Source organism: Megascapheus bottae, chromosome 20 (genome assembly GCF_031878675.1).
Source record: "Megascapheus bottae isolate mThoBot1 chromosome 20, mThoBot2.hap1, whole genome shotgun sequence".
NCBI classification, from domain to species: Eukaryota; Metazoa; Chordata; class Mammalia; order Rodentia; family Geomyidae; genus Megascapheus; species Megascapheus bottae.
Genome location: NC_143528.1, coordinates 39,359,667 through 39,377,817, shown reverse-complemented (window position 1 = coordinate 39,377,817; position 18,151 = coordinate 39,359,667). Strand labels below are relative to the sequence as shown.

The window sequence follows — 18,151 nt, the reverse complement described above, 5'->3', positions numbered from 1 at the left end:
GTGAGATTCTTTTACATATCCCACCAGCAAGTTATTGTCTCAGAGGAAGATCTATTTGTGTTTTATTGTTTGTCCTAGGCAGTTAATTATATCTTACAAGTCACTTCCAGACTTTTGAGTAAAACAATGGGTTTTATAACTTAGTCTTAGGTGGTACATAACAGACTCACAGAAATAATGGAATCTATGACCTTAAAAGGAATTTCCTTGGAAAACAGAAGAGCCAGAAATAGTTTCTCTGCATTTTAGAGAAAATAAAACCAAAAAGCCTGATAAAGCCAAGAAATTTAAACAAATCAGTCTGTTAACACAAACGTAATTACCACAGATGCAAACATAAAAAATTTTAAAAAAAATCTGTAGCAACAGAAGAAGGAGCTCTAGGTGGTAGCCTATTTATTTTAAACAAGGTATTTGTTTACATTGCATAGACTCTATAGGAAGAAATGATTGATGAACAACTATGATAGTTATAGCTAACAGATAGGGGAGGCAATAACAAAATTCCATTGTTAAATTATACAGCTGGGACTGGGAGTTTGGCCTAGTGGTAGAGTGTTTGCCTAGCATGCACAAAGACCCGGGTGCGATTCCTCAGTACCACATACACAGAAAAGCCAGAAGTGGTGCCGTGGCTCAAGTAGTAAATCCCTAGTCTTGAGAAAGCCCACCCCGGGACTGGCAAAAAAAAAAAAAAAAAAATATATATATATATATATATCAAAAATATCATTACGTGCCTCTTTTATATTAAAAGTCCTCACTACTGTGAGTGTTGAAGATGAATAAGGCACAGATACTACCTGTGAGCATGTGACTACTTCTCAGTCCATGTGCAAGCTGTAGAGTAGTATGTGATTGACTATATATCCTTTTGGTAGAAGACTGTGTTAAAAGCCATAGTGACTCATGTAAGATTAGGGAAATTACATAGATGAATTCCAATAGGAGAATCACTGTTTCTTCCAGAATGAAAATCTATGCTAGACTTAAAAAATATTTATGGGCCAGGGATGTAGCTCAGTGGTATGCATTTGCCTTGTGTGCACCAGGACCTGAGTCCAGCCCCCTCAGAGCACTCCCCACCCCTAGAAAAAGACCAACTAAAAATGATTTGATAAGCAATATTTTCTATTTCCCTAGTGTTCCACAAATACTATTTTATTTTATTTTTGCTTGGTACTGCTTTGCAACACTGTATACAAACACAGATACATTTTTGCTCAATAACCTTCTCTGGACTCATTCATAATGTCAACAGCTCCATTATATGTGTGATACTAACTTCTGGAAGATGTGTGCATTTGATTGGAACTTGCTAACTATAAATATATTGGGAGAGAAAGCTAGAAAGTTACATTTGAATGCACAGTTTCTTCATTTTAATACAACACTTAGTGTTTGAACAGTAGTAGAGTAGGAACTAGCAAACCTCCATTAAAATTACCATCTTTATTTTGGGTTCTTCAGAAGACCCTGAGGAATTCAACCTGGTAAAACCTACTTATATACTCATGGAGAAAGTGACAGGCAATGTGGTTTCTTTCCAAAAGAAATCCACTTGACTATGTTGTTTTTCCAAAGGACTAACTTAAAGAAATCATTTCTTTAACACTTTAGTTTTTTGGTTTTTTGTTTTTTTGGGGGGTTTTTTTGCCAGTACTGGGCTTGGGCGCAGGGCTTGAGCACTGTCCTTGAACTTTCTCAAGGCTAGCACTCTACCACTTGAGCCTCAGCACCACTTCCGGCTTTTTGCTATGTATGTGGGGTACCGAGGAATCGAACCCGGGTCTTTGTGTATGCTAGGCAAGCACTCTACCACTAGGCCAAACTCCTGGCCCCACACTTCAGTTTTTATAAAGGTTTTATCAAAAGTAATTGTTGCAGGATTAATGAACGAGGCTATACAAAAAAAAAAAACCTTTTTAGAATTAGAATATAATTGTTAAATATAGAGATAATAAAGGTTACCCTGTAGTTCACAGTTCAAGTAAACAGTGTTTAACAAAGAATGTATAGGATAGGTATAGTTCTGACAACTTGTGAGACTGTCCCAAAAGCAGTAAAGATAAATAAACAAACAGTTAAGAGTAAGTTCCACTCTGAGTTACAGCTGAATGCAATGGTGACTTAAACATGATTGATGTTTGGATCTCTTGTGCTAATGAAGTGCCAATAAGTAGCCAGAGGGCTCGTGTGGCAGGTCTAAGCTTTCCTGCTAGCTTGTTACTCTATCTTCTGCACTATGTGGCTTTGTGTTATAGTGTGACTTTACCAGTTTCCCATTTTCACCACCTCCCCATAATCAAATTATGAATCTGGATTAACCCATGAATGAAGGCAGAGAAACCTCATTCAGTCATGAGGTTCACAAAGCCTCACCTCTAAACACTGTTGTATTGGGAGTCAGTCCTTAAAAATGAATATCCAAGCGGGGCACGGTGGTTCACACCTGTAATCCTAGCTACTCAGGAGGCTGAGATCTGAGGATCAAGGTTCAAAACCAGCCCAGGCACAAAGGACCCAAGACTCTTATCTCCAGTTAACCTCTAGAAAATGAGAAGTGGGGCTTGGCTCAAGGGTAGGGCAGTAGCTTTGAGCTGAAGAGCTCAGGGACAGCGCCCAGGCCTAGTTCAAGCTCCATGACCCACAAAAAAAAAAATATATATATATATATGAATATGAATATCCAGACCATAACATGTAGAATAAATTCCTGCTCCTTATTGGTGCTGATCCTCTAGTCACATGCGCGTCCTACCATTTTGTTGACCTTTTTTCCTCCTCCTCTCCTGCATCTTGCTCTCCTTCCTTACTCTTCTCATTTTTAGTTTTTGAGACAGCATATCCCAGGCTTGTTTCAAACTCCTGAGCCTCCTGCCTTTAGTGTTGAGATTACAGGCATGTACTACTATGCTTGCCTACAGTTTTTCTTCTCTTGTACTTTATTATTGTATATCTTCAGCCATTTATATACATTTCTTTGTTTTTAAATATTTAATAGAAAACTCTATAGTAAGCATTAATTAGTCCAAAATGATCTGCAGTCCTCTCTTCCCAGTGTAATCACTGTGACTAGTATATGTACTTACAGTCTTACAAGTGCTTGTAAATGAATTCAAAAATACCTATTTGGTTTTATACATACAAAACCATGTGTATAATTCTGTGAACTTTTTAAAAAATAACTATAATTAATTTTTTCTATTAAGTACTCATGGCAAACATCCAACAATGCCGGTTGCTAAGCCAATCTCTACCTGTCTCCTTTCCCTCTCTTGTTTACTATAAACATCTCCACCCTTTCTGAGCTTGAGGTAGGAAGGAAGGAAACTGTTCCATATGACCTCCCTTTCCCTCCCCCAGCCTCCCTCCCCTTCTTGACTTACTTTTGTGGAGATCTAAGACATAGGATCCAAGACATAGTTTAAGCATGCAGAACAGCCTTGAGTGTCATTTGCTCAGCTGTGAGTGATAGCAGCCAGAAAGAGGTTTTTCTGTGTTCACCACACATACTGCAGATTTTCTGCGCAAGTAGAAAAATATCTCTTATTTTCCCCAGTATGTCAGTTTTACAGTGAGTATGATTGACACGTTTAATGACTTCTGTAAGATAAAATCAAGATATAAAGTGAAAGATTAAAACAAAATTGAAATACATTTTTATAGAAGTATTTGAATGTGGACAACCCGGCTACTACTTTTCTGGCAAAAGTACTAATAGTTCCAAATTGGTCAGGTGTGGCACATTAGAAGCCAGAAATTGAGGTTGGTTTGGTAGAAGGCAGGAATTCTCAGTAGAGAATCTTGTCACATCAGTAATTTGGTACTGTCTGTTAGGGAACAGAGTGTCCCTTCATAAGCCATCTTCACTGCTGGCAGCTAACATTTTGTGCTTACATGTTCTTGGGCAAAGAAAATCTGGAAGAATTAAGTTCCTAGTTTTTGTTTTTAAGTTCCCTCTTTTTAAAAGGAGCATTTGGACTAGAGGACCTGATTACTTCTAGTGTGTTCATTGTGTACATTCTTACATTTTTCAGAATGTAAAGTGTAAAAGAACATAGTGGTACAGACATGCCTGGATGATGGGTTATGCAAAAAATTAGGAGGTTTTGGCTGGTCCAGTTCATCAGTGGAATAATGGAAATACCTTTCTGTTTAAAGAAAGCTTAAAAATAATATAGTTGAGCCAGGTGCCAGTGGTTCATGCCTATAATCCTAACTATATGAGGCTGAGATCTGAGAAATGTCATTCAAAGCCAGCTTGGAAATTTTATGAAATTTCCTGGGCAGGAAATTTAATGAAATTCTTTATCTCTAGTAAACTTCTCAAAAAAACAGAAAGTGGCACTGTGGCTCAAGTGGTAAGAGTGCTTGCCATGAGCCAAAAAAAAGAGAGAGAGAAGCTCAGCACAGGACTGGAAAAATAATAATAATCTAGTAGACTCAGTTGAGAAATTTGAGGCACAAAGAACTTAAACTTTTCTCAGACTAATGCTACATTAGGCACAATTAATTTTTTACTGTATAATTTAAGATATATCAGTAACATTTTTTTAAATTGCCACATTAAAGACAGGTCAGGTAAGCTAGTGGATACTATGGCACACTGCCCAGCAATAAAAATTTACCCTAATTTCTTTAAGCCAAAAATAATTTCCTGGGCCAGGAGTTTGGCCTAGTGGTAGAATGCTTGCCTAGCACGCACGAAGACCGGGTTCGATTCCTTGGTGTCACCTATATAGAAAAAAGCCAGAAATGGTGCTGTGGCTCAAGTGGTAGAGAGCTCTAGCCTTGAGTAAGCCCAAGGACAGTGCTCAGGCCCTGAGTTCAAGGCCCAAGACTGGCAAAATAACAATAATAATAATAATAATTTCCTACTTGGAGGATAGTTTGATAGTTCTTACAAAGTTAAAGATATTTACCATATTGCTCCATCAACCCCATTCTTAAGTATTTACCCAAGGGAAATAGAATTGCCTGGCCCTTCAAAACCTGTATGTAAATATTTACAGCACCTTTATTCACAATAAAAAACTAGAAACAGGAGCCAGGTAGTTTTGCCTAGCATGCACGAAGACCTGGGTTCGATTCCTTGGTACCACATACATAGAAAAAAGCCAAAAATGGTTCTGTGGCTCAAGTGGTAGAGCTCTAGCCTTGAGAAAGTCCAAGGACAGTGCCTAGGCCCAGAGTTCAAGGCCTAGGACTAGCAAAAAAAAAAAAAAAAAACCCTAGAAACCCAAGTGTAGATCCCTTTGTGAGTGGATTAGCAAATACCATACAGTGAAATACTTCTAGGGAATAATTAAAAAGAGGAATGAACTATTCATATACTCAACAAGGATGAATCTGTGAAATATTATTCTGGTAATATATGATATTTCAGTTGCTTTGCATCCTTGCTAGCATTTCCTGTTAGTCTTTTTAATTTCACCCTGTTAATAAGGACGTAATGGTGTCTTGCAGTAGTTTTGATATCTGTCTATAAGGGATATTGTGATGATAATTCAAATATGTTATCTCCTGTTTGTGCCTATTCCAATATTTTGCCTATCTCTGTTGTATTATCTGTGCCTTTATTGATTTTAAGAGTTCTTTATTTTATGTATTCAAGTTTTTTATCAGATGTGTATCTGGCAAATATTCCATTCTAGTGGACAGTTCTTAAGACCCCCTTCTCTATTCGTAGCTGGGCACAGTGGCACATGCCTCACATCCCAAGCTATATAGGAGACTGATACTGGATGTTTCATAGTTTCAGGCCAGCCCTGGCAGGAAAGTCTACAACTCTGCCACCATGGAGGGAAGCTGGATAAGGTGGCTCCTGCCTGTGAACCCAGCAAGTATAGCCAAAAGTAGATGGATGGAAGCTCAGATCTGTGTCCAGGAAGGAAGCCAGATCCTATTCTAAAAAGGGAATGGGGGCTTGTCTCAAGTAGTAGAGGCCAGGAGGGAAAGGGGTGGGGAGAAGGGGGGGGAGACAGAAAGAGAAAGAGAATATCTTTTGGAACAATTCCAGCTCCCCCTATCCATACTAAGATAAAATGCATGCCTCATGGGTGCTAGACACATAAGTGTTCTACCACTAGAGCTACATCCCTAGACCTTAAGAGTATCTTTTAAAGGCAGTATCTTTTGATTAAAGCTAGTTTATTCAATACTTTATGGAGGTGTGTGGGTGTGTGTTTGAGTTTGATCTGAGAAGTCTTTGCCTGACTTCTTACATAGGTATTCCCCTGTGTTTCTCTACACTAGCTTTGTTCATTACAGTGTCAACCAGCCACATATGGTTTTGGCTTTTCTGTTTTTTTGTTTTTGTTTTTTTGGTGCTAGCCCTGGGCCTGAGCTCAGGGCCTGAGCATTGTCCTTGGACTTTCTCAAGGCTAGAGCTCTGCCACTTGAGCCTCAGCACCACTTCAGCTTTTTTCTATGTATGTGCTACCAAGGAATCAAACCTGGGTCTTCATGCATGCTAGGCAAGCACTTTATCACTAGGCCAAACTCCCAGCTCCACATATGGTTATTAAGCCCTTAAACTCTTTGACTAAGCAAAAAAATGAGTGGATTTTAATTTCATTTAACTTTAAATCATTTAAACTTATAGAATGAAACTGGTGGCTCAGGCTGTTGTGCTTGAGGCCATGCTGGGTTCAATGCTCAGCACAAAAACAAAACTAATACTTTCTTAGCTATTAAGAAAATCTTGGAGCCAGGAGCATAGCCTAGTGGTAGAGGCTCTCACCTCTCATGCATGCACAAAACCCTGAATATAATTCCTCAGTAACACATACACAGAAAAAGCTGGAAGTGGCACTGTCTGGCTCAAATGCCAGAGTGCTAGCCTTGAGCAAAAAGTGTCCAAGGACAGGGTCCAGTCCCTGACAACTTGCAAAAAGGAAGGAAGGAAGTATGTTTCAAAGAGCTTGGGTGTGAGGATCAGCTTTTTCAACTAAATTTTAGGGAATCAATAACTCAAGTTATTTTAGATGAAAATTACCATTTAAATTGAAATGTACTATTAAGTATAAGGTTCATGTCAGATTTTGAAGACTTAAACAAAAAGTAATGTTAAGTATCCTGTTAATATTTTATATTGATTATATGTTGAAATGATAATAATATAGATTAATATAGATATCTTGAGTTAAATAGAATATTAAAATTAATTTACTTGTACCTTTTTAACCTTTCTCAAGCTATTAGACAATTTAAAATTATGTGCATGTATTTTTATTGAATATTGCTTTTCCAGAGTTTTTATTGTTTTGGCACTTCCATTTAGTTCTGTGATCCATTTTGAGTTAAAAGTTCCCTTTAACCTCAGTATTTTACTTTTCTTTATGGACTCTTAAAAGTCTGATGGGTATAATAAGCAAGGCTGAAAAAAACTAAGTAAAAAAATTTTGTTGGAGGTATCTTGTACAATTAATATATATCAAGATTTATCACAAAAATACTACAGCTCAGTTGTATCTAGACTTGAAATGTAATAAAAGGGATTCTGCTACAATAATAATAATAATAATAATAATAATAATAATTTTTTCAAGTGCCAGGTTGGGGATATAAAATGGGTAGATTGCTTACGTAACATGTGAAAACCCTGATTCCATCCTCAGCACCACCAGAGGGGGTTGTAGGAAGAAGTACCATGTTTTCAAAAATACTAAAATATGCTAATGTACAGCTTTTCAGAGATATGAAAGTGATTATCAGTAGTCTTAATTGACTGCTTGATTGCCTAGTTCTCTTGTTTCTTCTAAGCACCACTCCATACCAGTATTCCAGCAGGATAACAGTGGTACAAAATGAAAAGTTACAACTGATGTCTAGAAATCCCTATAGTCACTTTTATTGATAGGATTCTTGGATTGTTTCCTAACTAAGGTCTCCAAATTATATCATAGATTTTTCTTATTCCTGATACACTTAACAGTGATTTAAGAGGAAGCACTTAAAAACGTGTGATTTAAGTGCAAGTTAAGTTGGTTACTGTGTGGATCTTTGACCTTTACTGTAGAGATAGTATCAGTAATCCAGCTCTTGAAAAAAATTAAAGGGCAGGAAATACTTCCAATTCTAGTACAAATTAAAATCTCAGTTACTGTTCTATACTACACTAGAATCTGCTTTTCTTTTTAGAACTCCTTTTTAGTGTCACTGTTGACATGTATTTTGTAAATATGTAAATTTATTAATGTAGTTATATTAATAAAGCATTCTTGATTATTAAGTAATTATCAATATTATTAAAATTTTTCATAGAATCATAATGCTTTGCCAAATCTTGGTGGACATGTGTTTTACCAGTCTTTGTAAGATGAAAGCATCACAGTGATTATTAAAAGTGATAGCACAGGGGTGAGGAAGAAAGCTCAATAATAACATGTTCAAGGCCCTAGGTTCAGTATCCAGCATGTGCTTACACTCATGTATGTACATACACACACACACACATAATCTATATTGTTCAAACTAAAAATCTTTGCGTTGTCTTCATTTCTTTCCTGCTCTACAAGGCCATGTCTTGTTTGTTTCATCCTTCTTATGAAATAGCATTCTCATTTCATTTCATCTCTGTGGCCACATCAGTAGTTCTAAATTTTGTTCATTTTGTAACAGGATAAGTATAATAACAAAATGAAAATCATAAACTATTATCACTGCTGAACATCTTCTCTGAAAATGCACCAAGAAATACAAGAAATGCACCTAAAAGTGCTATGTCATTGCCAGAAAAATTCCTTATTTTGGTACCATGACAGTTTTGTAGCATAAGCAACCATAGCATCACAGATAGTCATGATAGTAAGGACATTTGCACTCAAATATCAGAGCTCAAGAAGTTTCAAATTTTGTAGTGCTTCAAATTTTAGATTTTTCAGATTAGGAAATTGTAGTAAACTGGAGAACCAGAAAGTATAAAGCTTCTTTAATTACTGTTTTCTTAACTGTTTTAACTTAGTGCAAGCTTCCTGCTTTTAAGTTCTAGCAAAAATTATTTTGGAGAGAATTGCTACAGTTTATTTAAATTTTGTATTAGCATGTACTAGTTGTATAAGGTAGGTTGTGTTGTGAGATTTCCATATGTGCATGAAATCAAACTCACCCCCTCCAAATTTCCCTCATCTTTCCTGTCTTCTTAAAACTATTTCAACAGCTTTCATTGTCCTAATGAAGGGGTAAAAGGAAATGAGAAAGAAAAATAGGTTGATAGCAGACTTGATACCATTAAATAATTAGCAAAATATAAGATAAATCTGAGAAATAGACCTGAAATGCTCTGTATGGAAATCAAAATATGAGAAGGTAATTTAGTCAAGGGATCTTAATAGAGGACTAATATGAAACATGACCACATATATTAGGAAGACAATACTGAAGCAAAACCCACAAAGGACAGACCAGGCAGTGCTGGCGGTGGAAGTGGTGTTGGTGGTGCTGCTGGTGGTAGTGGTGGGGCTGGTGGTGGTGGTAGTGCAGGTGGTAGTGATGGTACTGTTGCTGGTGGTAGTCATAAGAGACCTAAATCTCTTATGTTAGAAGCATAAATCAACAAAAGTTCACCTAGTCTTAGCAGATTACAGATGTTTAAGACTTTAGTGAGTACCCCTGCAAAATGCAAATCTCCCCCCCACCCCCCTGCAGTAAACTTAGGTGACTTCCAACTTTCACCCCTTGATGATCTCGTGCCAGACACTGGGTCCATTTGTCATTAGTTCTCATGACTGTACCCTAATAGGTTCCCTCACAAATGAGGAAAGTCTAGTAATGATTATAACTAAGGTTTGAGCTCAGCATTCTTACAACAAACACCTATAATTTCACTAAACTGCCTCTTAACAGTCACTAATACCATTTATCATCCGGTTGATTTCCCTTGCTTAGGGCCATCCAGTTACCTCTAGATTGCTGATACTAAGGTTATAGCTGCAGCTGATGAGGTACTAAATGGCTTGACTATAATATATGAGCAGTGGAACAAGTCTTCTGATGTATTACCAATGACACTGTAAATAGGGACAGCTTTTTGGGGAAAGCATTTTGGCAGCAGGCTTTGAGAGCCATAAAGTGCTCATATTTTACTGACCTAGTTAATGCCACTTCTGGGAATCCTCTAAAAAAATAAACGAATATGGAAAAAATTCCAAACACTAAAGTGGTCAGCACAGTGGTGTTTGTAATATTGTACCTCAACAATAAGGGAATGACTCACTAAACAAATGGTGGAGTATTTACTTAGCCAGCAAACTTGAACATGGACAAGAAACATGGACAAGAAAAACACAGTCATCATGAGTTTGAAAAGCAGCATCCAAAATGGCAAATACACAAAAGTACATCTGTCACAAAAATGAAAGATAAGGAGCACGAAATAATTGGTGTAATTGTGTATCATATATTCCTATCCTCAATTTTTGAAGAATTTTGTAATGTAGACCTATTTCTCATCTGACTTCTGTTTTTGTAGGTTGGTCATATAACCCTCAGTCACACTCAGGGACAGATAGATGGTAGGGAAGAAACTAGAGGCTGCTGCTCTATCTCTAGCTACTCTGTGGGTTCCTCCTTACTAGTCAGCAGACCGTGGGTGGTCATTGTGGATCTCTGTGCAGTCAGATGAGCCATGTGAGCAGTACGTCTGGAGAAAGCAGGGTGAGACCGTGGAAGTCAGAGGACTTCACTGTACATTTTCTCAAACAAGATGCTCAGCACAGTTTCCTCATCTGTGCTAATAATGTCAGCATTGGCTACCTTTAGTAAGTACTCAGAAAGATTCTTCTATAGCTTGTATAAAGTGGTTTGCACCTTTCTTTGTCCTTTGATTACAATAACAAATGAAAATTAGTTCCAATAAATTCTTTGGCTAAAATCCTTTGAACTTCAGTTCTATATGGTGATCATCCATTTCTAGTGTGTTCTTGGGGTCCTATAGGTAAGGTAATTGGAATATAGAAGTGTCATGTGAAGGTAGCTCTTTGTTTTGAACAACTTTGATAAACCCTAAAACTGTGCTTGCTTCAGATGTAACTTGGAGTCCTAAGAAGTTAGATATAAGCCGGGTGTGGTGGCTCACGCCTGTAATCCTGACTACTCAAGAGTCTGAGATCTGAGGATTGTGGTTCAAAGCCAGCCCAGGCAATACAAAGCCGGAAAGACTCTTATCTCCAATTAATCACCAGAAAACTGGAAGTCTCGCTGTGGCTAAGGGGTAGAGTGGTAGTCTTGAGCTGAAGAGCTCAAAAACAATGCTCCCAGAGCTCAAGTCCCATAACCAACCTCCCCCCCTCCCCCCCAAAAAAAGTCAGATATGAGTTCTGTATCAGTGGTTCACACCTGTATTCCTAGCCACTTAGTAAGCTGAGATTGAGAGAACTAAGATTCTGGGCCAGCCCAAGTAAAAAATTTCAGATGGCAACGTGAGTCTGTCAACTCAGCTTCCATGAGAAGCAAATAATAGAAGGATCTCAATCCAGGCAAGTACCTGGGAAGGAAGCAAACAAAACCCTGTCTCAAAAATATCCTGTGCAGGGCCAGGAGTTTGGCCTAGTGGTAGAGTGCTTGCCTAGCATGCACGAAGACCCAGGTTCGATTCCTCAGTACCACATACATAGCAAAAAGCCAGAAGTGGTGCTGTGGCTCAAGTGGTAGAGCCCTAGCCTTGAGAAAATCCAGGGACAGTGCTCAGGCCCTGAGCTCATGCCCAGGACTGGCAACAACAACTATATATATATATATCCTGTGCAGCAGGCACTGGTAGCTTACATCTGTAATCCTAACTACTTAGGAGACTGAGAACTAAGGATCATGGATCAAAGCCAGCCAGGTAGGAAAGTCCTTGAGACTCTTACCTCCAATTAACTACCAAAAATTCAGACTTGGATCTGTGGTCCAAGTGGTAGAATGCAAGCCTTGAGTAAAAACACTAAGGGAGAGCACGCAGGCCCTGAGTTCAAACCCTGGCACCAGCACAAAGATAATGTAACAGCAGTGTGTCAGTGGATTACTTCTATAACACTAGCTACTCAGGAGACTGAGATCTGAGAATTAAAGTTCAAAGCAGGATGAGCAGGAAAGTCCATGACACTCTTTATCTTCTGTTAACCACCAAAAAGCCACAAGGAGAGCCGTGACTGAAGTGGTAAAGTGCTAACCTTGAGCATAAAAGCACAAGAACAGTGTCCAGGCCCCAAGTTCAAGCCCCAGAGGACTTTGGTGCCCCAAGGACTGGCACCAAAACATAAATATAACATAATGCAATGTAACATAACTAACCCCAGTGCAAAAAGGACTGGAGGCGTGACTTAGCAATAAAGTGCCTACTTAAGCAAGTATGAAGCCTGGCTTCACAAACTCCAGTACCACAAAACACAACAGTTATCTATGAGACTTCTGAGTATTTGGCTCTGCTAAGCAAAAAAACAAATAGTGTAAGGAAGAAAGTCACATACAAAGTTGGCTGAGTGAACTTACATGCTATTCTTTCAAGAAAAGATTGCTAGTTATACTTAGTTTGCTTTATTGAACTGCTTTTGTAACTGATTATTAAGACAATTTATTGTATTTTTTTCAGTATTGCCTGTCAGGACACCCAACTTTGCCATGCAATGTGCTCAAATTCAAATCAACCACCATTATGTTGGACTGCGGACTGGACGTGACTTCCACCCTCAATTTCCTTCCTTTGCCCCTTGTTCAGAGGTATGTGCTGATGTGATGCAGCTGCAAAATGAACTTCCATTAGCTGAAAAAATGGTCCCTGACTACTGTGACAATTACAATACCTTGTTTGTTGTCCTTTACATTTGCCATATCCCTTAAAAATGTTCTTTATCAAAATAATTTCCTTTGGCTGCATGTTAGAAAGTGTTCTATTGATTTATTGATTGACCTCTTTCCTATAACTTCTTCTGGGCTTCTGTAAAATATTCCTGCAACTGCTCAGTGCAACTGAGGTCACATGTATTTCATCTAACTTGCTAGTTTATATAAAAGCTGATAAATGCCTAGCTAATAAGCCAAAGAATTGAATTTTAGGATCTTTCAGTACATTTTTAAGGACTTGATATCACAGAATCTGATAATTCTTTCTTTTTTATTATGTAGTTTATTTTTATCTTTCTCCATTTATTTATTATATGTTAGTTTAACTTAAAATTTACAAAATATTTATTTGTGGGGCCAGGAGTTTGGCCTCCTTGAAGCATTAAATCCCATCTATTGGCAATGCCCAGCATCCAAAATAAAGTTAAAGAATGTGTTTTATAAGAGGCTTTGATTATGGATACTAAGGCTAGGCACCCAGTGGCTCATGCCACTTTAATCTTAGCTGCTCTGGAGACTGGGATCTGAGGCTCATAGTTGAAAGCCAGCACTGGAAGGAAAGTCCATGAGACTCTTACCTCCAATTAACTACCACAAGGTAAGGGATAGTAGTACCTAGGTCCTGGGTTCAAGCCCTAGTAATCACACACACACACACACACACACACACATTATTTTCTGATAAGCAACAAGCAACATGCTGTTTCTAACCATTTGTTCAGGACAGCTAACTACATCAGTCATCTGACTTGTTCATATCTGATAAGGACAGAGTGTATGTCCTTTGGTTCAGTTCTATTTGTGAAAAGAAGTAGATATTTATAGCCCTGTTTTAGAGAGTTGGCATGCATGAAATGAGAATAGTGTCCACATTGTCTTGTCATTACACTTTTATTAGATGCCCACTTTTAAAAATATGATCTGGTATATTTTTCAAGAAATAAGAGATTTATTTGATTATTTGACAAGATTGGAATAAAAAGAGCCAATGGTAACAGAATACATTTTTGAGAGGGTAAAACAAAAAATTCTGTTTGTTTAAACAAGTCTATTATATATAATGTATACTGATCAAATTTGATTAGTCCAGAAGAAATTTTCATTGTCAAGTATAAAGTCTGAAATTCTTACTTTTGACTAATAAAGGCAAGTTATAAATAGTTAATCTATGTTAGAAAAATATCTGGGAGTTGATTATGCTTAATGTCAAAATTGAAAATTACTTCCAGCTAGGAGTATCACTCAGTAATAGAACACTTGGCCAGAACATACAAAGTCCTAGATTCTACCTCTAGCACCAAAGAAAGTCACTCCCAAAATTCTGACTTTTTTCCTAAAATTTGATGCTCATATGTTTTATTCAGATTTTTAATCTATCCTAGAAGATAGAAATCCATATATTTATGTTTCTCTTTAATTGTGCAGTAAAAAAAAGAATATGAAGGAATTATTTAGAAAAAAATGAGTGTCTGCATTCATCTACTTAGTTTCTTGATAAAATTATTTTAGTCTCATGTTTTTCTCTGCCCTTAGTTTTTATTTCACAGTCATTAACTTCTGATGAAAAGTTGAAATCCTTTTGCCATCCTGCATGTACACTAATTGTGCTTTCTCTTCATATATCTCCTTCATTATTAGATTTTTCATTTGGCTGAGTAATATAGTAGGGCTTGGGGGTTGGGACTCTTTTTGCATTTTCAACTATTTCCATTTTCAGCTTCCAGTATAATCCTTCTAGTCAACTAATGCACATTGCTAAGTCTTGGGATTACTAGAAGTGATTTTTGAACTCAGTCTTGAAATATGTATATGAAACTGCATACATAAAATTTAGGAACTAGAATGTATACATGTATTCTAGAAACAGTTCACTAGGTAGGGAGTCATTAGCTTTGTTTTCCATAATTGGAAACTCAGACCGCTGGTGACAAGTGTCACAAATGGAGTTTGTATGTGGTTAGAATTCACAGTCCTGGGTCTGCCTTCTCACCCAATATGTGGCTATTCTTCTGCTGCCTCTGAGGGTATTGCCGAACACAAAGAAAGTGAAATCCACTAACTGGAAGATCCTAAAATGCTATCATGCCTCATTTTGAGGCCGTTCTATTTATTATGGGCTAAACTACCTGATGTAATATTGTTTTGCCATAGGGTTTTTTGTTTTATTTCATTTTTTTACAGTTTAGTTGGTCATGGAAATTTTTGTTTATTTTGTGACAGGGACAGTGTCTTGCTATGTAGATAGTCCAGGCTAAGCCTTGAATTCAGTAATCCTCCTGCCTCTGCTTCTTGTTTACAGGCATTGCAGGATCACAGGCATATGCTATCACACATAATTCTTAATCCTGGTACATAATTCTTAAACTTAATAATATGTTTATTTCTTATCTCTTTATTTTATTTTGGGTGAGTAATTACAAACTTTTTTTAATATTATGGAAACAGTGTAGTCACTATGAAGTCACTGAGGATTATAATATATTTAAGATAATTTAATTTTTGTTTTTCAGTCCTAGGCTGTCTAATCTCCCTGGTTGGTCCCTGAAGGATGGAAATGCTTTCTTGGACAAGGTAATGTCCAAGACAAAAAAACTAAAGGCTACCTGCACCCACAAGAATCCATCTTACCCTGTCTAGAACTACCCTGGTTACACATGCTTCTTATTTTTTTTTTTCTTGGTCAGTTGTGGGGCTTGAACTCTGGGCCTAGTTGCTGTCCCTGAGCTCTTCAGCTTAAGACTAACACTCTACCACTTGAGCCACAGTGCTACTTCCAGTTTTCTGATGGTTAATTGGAAATGATTCTCATGGATTTTCTCGCCCAGACTGGCTTTGAATTGCAGTCCTCAGATCTCAGCCTCATGAGTAGCCAGGATTACAGGTGTGAGCCATGGGTGCCCAGCTCATTTTTTTGTTTTAAATATGTATTATTCCCCCAAACTCCAAGGTCCATGCTAGGGTCTTTAATACTTTATAACTTTTTTTTTTTCGTGGTCGGGGGAGGGTTGTTTATGGGGCTTGAGCTCAGGGTATGGGTGTTACCCCTGATCCTCTTTGTGCTCAACTAGCATGCTTCCTACCACTTGAGCCACAGTGCCACTTCCAGTTTTTGAGTTATTTACTGGGGATAAAAAGTCTCATGGAGCCAGCAGCATAGCCTAATGGTAGAGTGGTGCTCACCTAGCATACACAAAGCCCTGGGCTCAATTCCTCAGTACCATATACATGGAAAAATCCAGAAATGATGCTGTAGCTCAAGTGGCAGAGCACTGCCCTTAAGCAAAAATGTCCTAGGACAGTGCCCAGGCCCTGAGTTCAAGCCCCAGGACTGGCAAAAAAAAAAAAGTCTCATTCATGGAGACTTCTTTTCTGTGTGTTTTGGCTTCTTAATGTATGCCTTCAAATCAAATATGTGCATGTGCCAGGCACTGGTGGCCGGCCCAGGCCCAGAGTTCAAGCCCCACAACTGACCAAGAAACAAATTATGTGTGTATGTATATGCATGCATAAGCATTTTAAATGTCTGCCACTAATAATTTTCTTTATCCCAGAAAAAATTATTTCTAGGGTTTCAAAGGCGATGTTTATTAGCTGCTCAGTCATCCTATGAAATGTGATGCCAGCACTATAAAAAATATTAAACTACAGTAAAGTAAAATATCAAATCAGAGACATAGGAAGATTAAGAACTACAGCTTCTCCATGCCACTTCTTGGTCCTCTAAATCCTTCCTGTTTCACAGTAGAAAAAAAGCTGAATGAATTTAAAGATATTTCCCATGATTCATCTGAGTAAGACATTTCCTTCTTATAATAGATATTGTTAAATGAAGAGGTACTTTTTTCAGAATTAATTCCTGTAACTGCACCCCAAGCTCAAGTACAAGCCAGATGCATAATTTGAGACAAGATTTCCTTCACAAGCTGACTGTAAAATTATGCGACATTCTGGAACCTATGTACCTGATTTCAGCCTGAGCCTCCTGCTAGCTATAAATCATTGTTCTCTGAGAAAGGCTCAGAAGCAGCCCATTACCAGTGCATTGTGAGTGGAATGACATGCGTGTGTATGTGGGAGGATTTCATTAGAAGGGAGTGGTGAATAAAAGAAAGTGACATTGTAAGTGTTTGGAATAGCAAATATCTTCTGCAGATGAAAAAGAAAGAGAGCCACAGAGGAGACTTTTATCAAATGAAGTGCATTATAGGGAGGAAGTACACAGCCCCTTTAAGGTCAAGCAAAGGCTTGACATTTCCTATGATTTGTCTTTAATCATTTTTATTAATTTTTATTATTATTATAAAGGAATTGTACAAAAGGGTTACAATTCCCTAAGTCAGGTAATGAGTACAGTGCTTCTTGGACAGTGTCATACCTTTGTGTCTTCAATCATTTTTACTCTCATCCTAAGAAAGTTAGAAGTCTCCCGAATTTTCATAATTAATCATTTGTTTTTAACAGGCAGGAGCATTGTCTTTAAAAACTATTTTCAGTCTCTCTTTGGCCTAGTCAGTCACTAGGCAAGTAGTACTCATAGAATTTACCTGGTGAAGCCAGTTTCAGTGGCTCACATCTGTAATCCTAGCTACTCAGGAGACTGAGATCTGAGAATCAACCCAGCCCAGGCAAAAAAAGGACCTGAGACTCTTATCTCCAATTAACCTCTAGAAAATGGGAAGTGGGGCTTGGCTCAAGAGTAGGGCAATAGCCTGGAGCTGAAGAGCTCAGGGACAGCGCCCAGGCCCAGGGGTAGGGCTGTAGCCTTCAGCTGAAGAGCTCAAAGACAATGTTCAAGCCCCAAGGACCCTCCTCCCCCCCAAAAAAAACCCAAAACCTTACCTGGTACTCATTGGAGAGGAACCAGCATTCACAGTATATATTCTGAAGGTTCTGATATGACACATAAAATTTTCAGGTAATGTTCAAATTTTTATACATAAATCCATAGAAATGTTTGTCCAGTAGCTAATGAAAACATGATGGAAGGAATCTATAACAGCATTTTTCTATTTCTAAAAAAAAAAAAGCGGGCCGGGAGTTTGGCCTAGTGGTTAAAGTGCTTGCCTAGCATGCATGAAGACCCAGGTTCGATTCCTCGGTACCACATATATAGAAAAAAAAGCCGGAAGTGGTGCTGAGGCTCAAGTGGTAGAGCTCTAGCCTTGAGAAAGTCCAAGGACAGTGCTCAGACCCTGAGCTCAAACCCAGGACTGGCAAAAAAAAAAAAAAAAAAAAAAAAGATTCCCACCCACCTTTCATCTGTAAAAGGTATTATGGTAATATGTCTAATATCAGGAACTAGCTCTAAAAAAAAAAAAAAAAA

General features: G+C 37.9%; 1 protein-coding gene across 2 annotated transcripts in view; it reads left to right on the top strand.

The window, feature by feature from the left end:
• Positions 1–18,151, top strand: part of Ints9 (integrator complex subunit 9) — a 60,254-nt gene that overhangs the window by 9,419 nt on the left and 32,684 nt on the right. For both annotated transcript variants that reach the window (XM_090353674.1, XM_090353675.1), the window contains exons 2-3: positions 12,578–12,705; positions 15,339–15,399. In XM_090353674.1, coding sequence (XP_090209800.1) covers positions 12,578–12,705; positions 15,339–15,399 — 189 coding nt within the window. The remainder of the gene's footprint in view (positions 1–12,577; positions 12,706–15,338; positions 15,400–18,151) is intronic.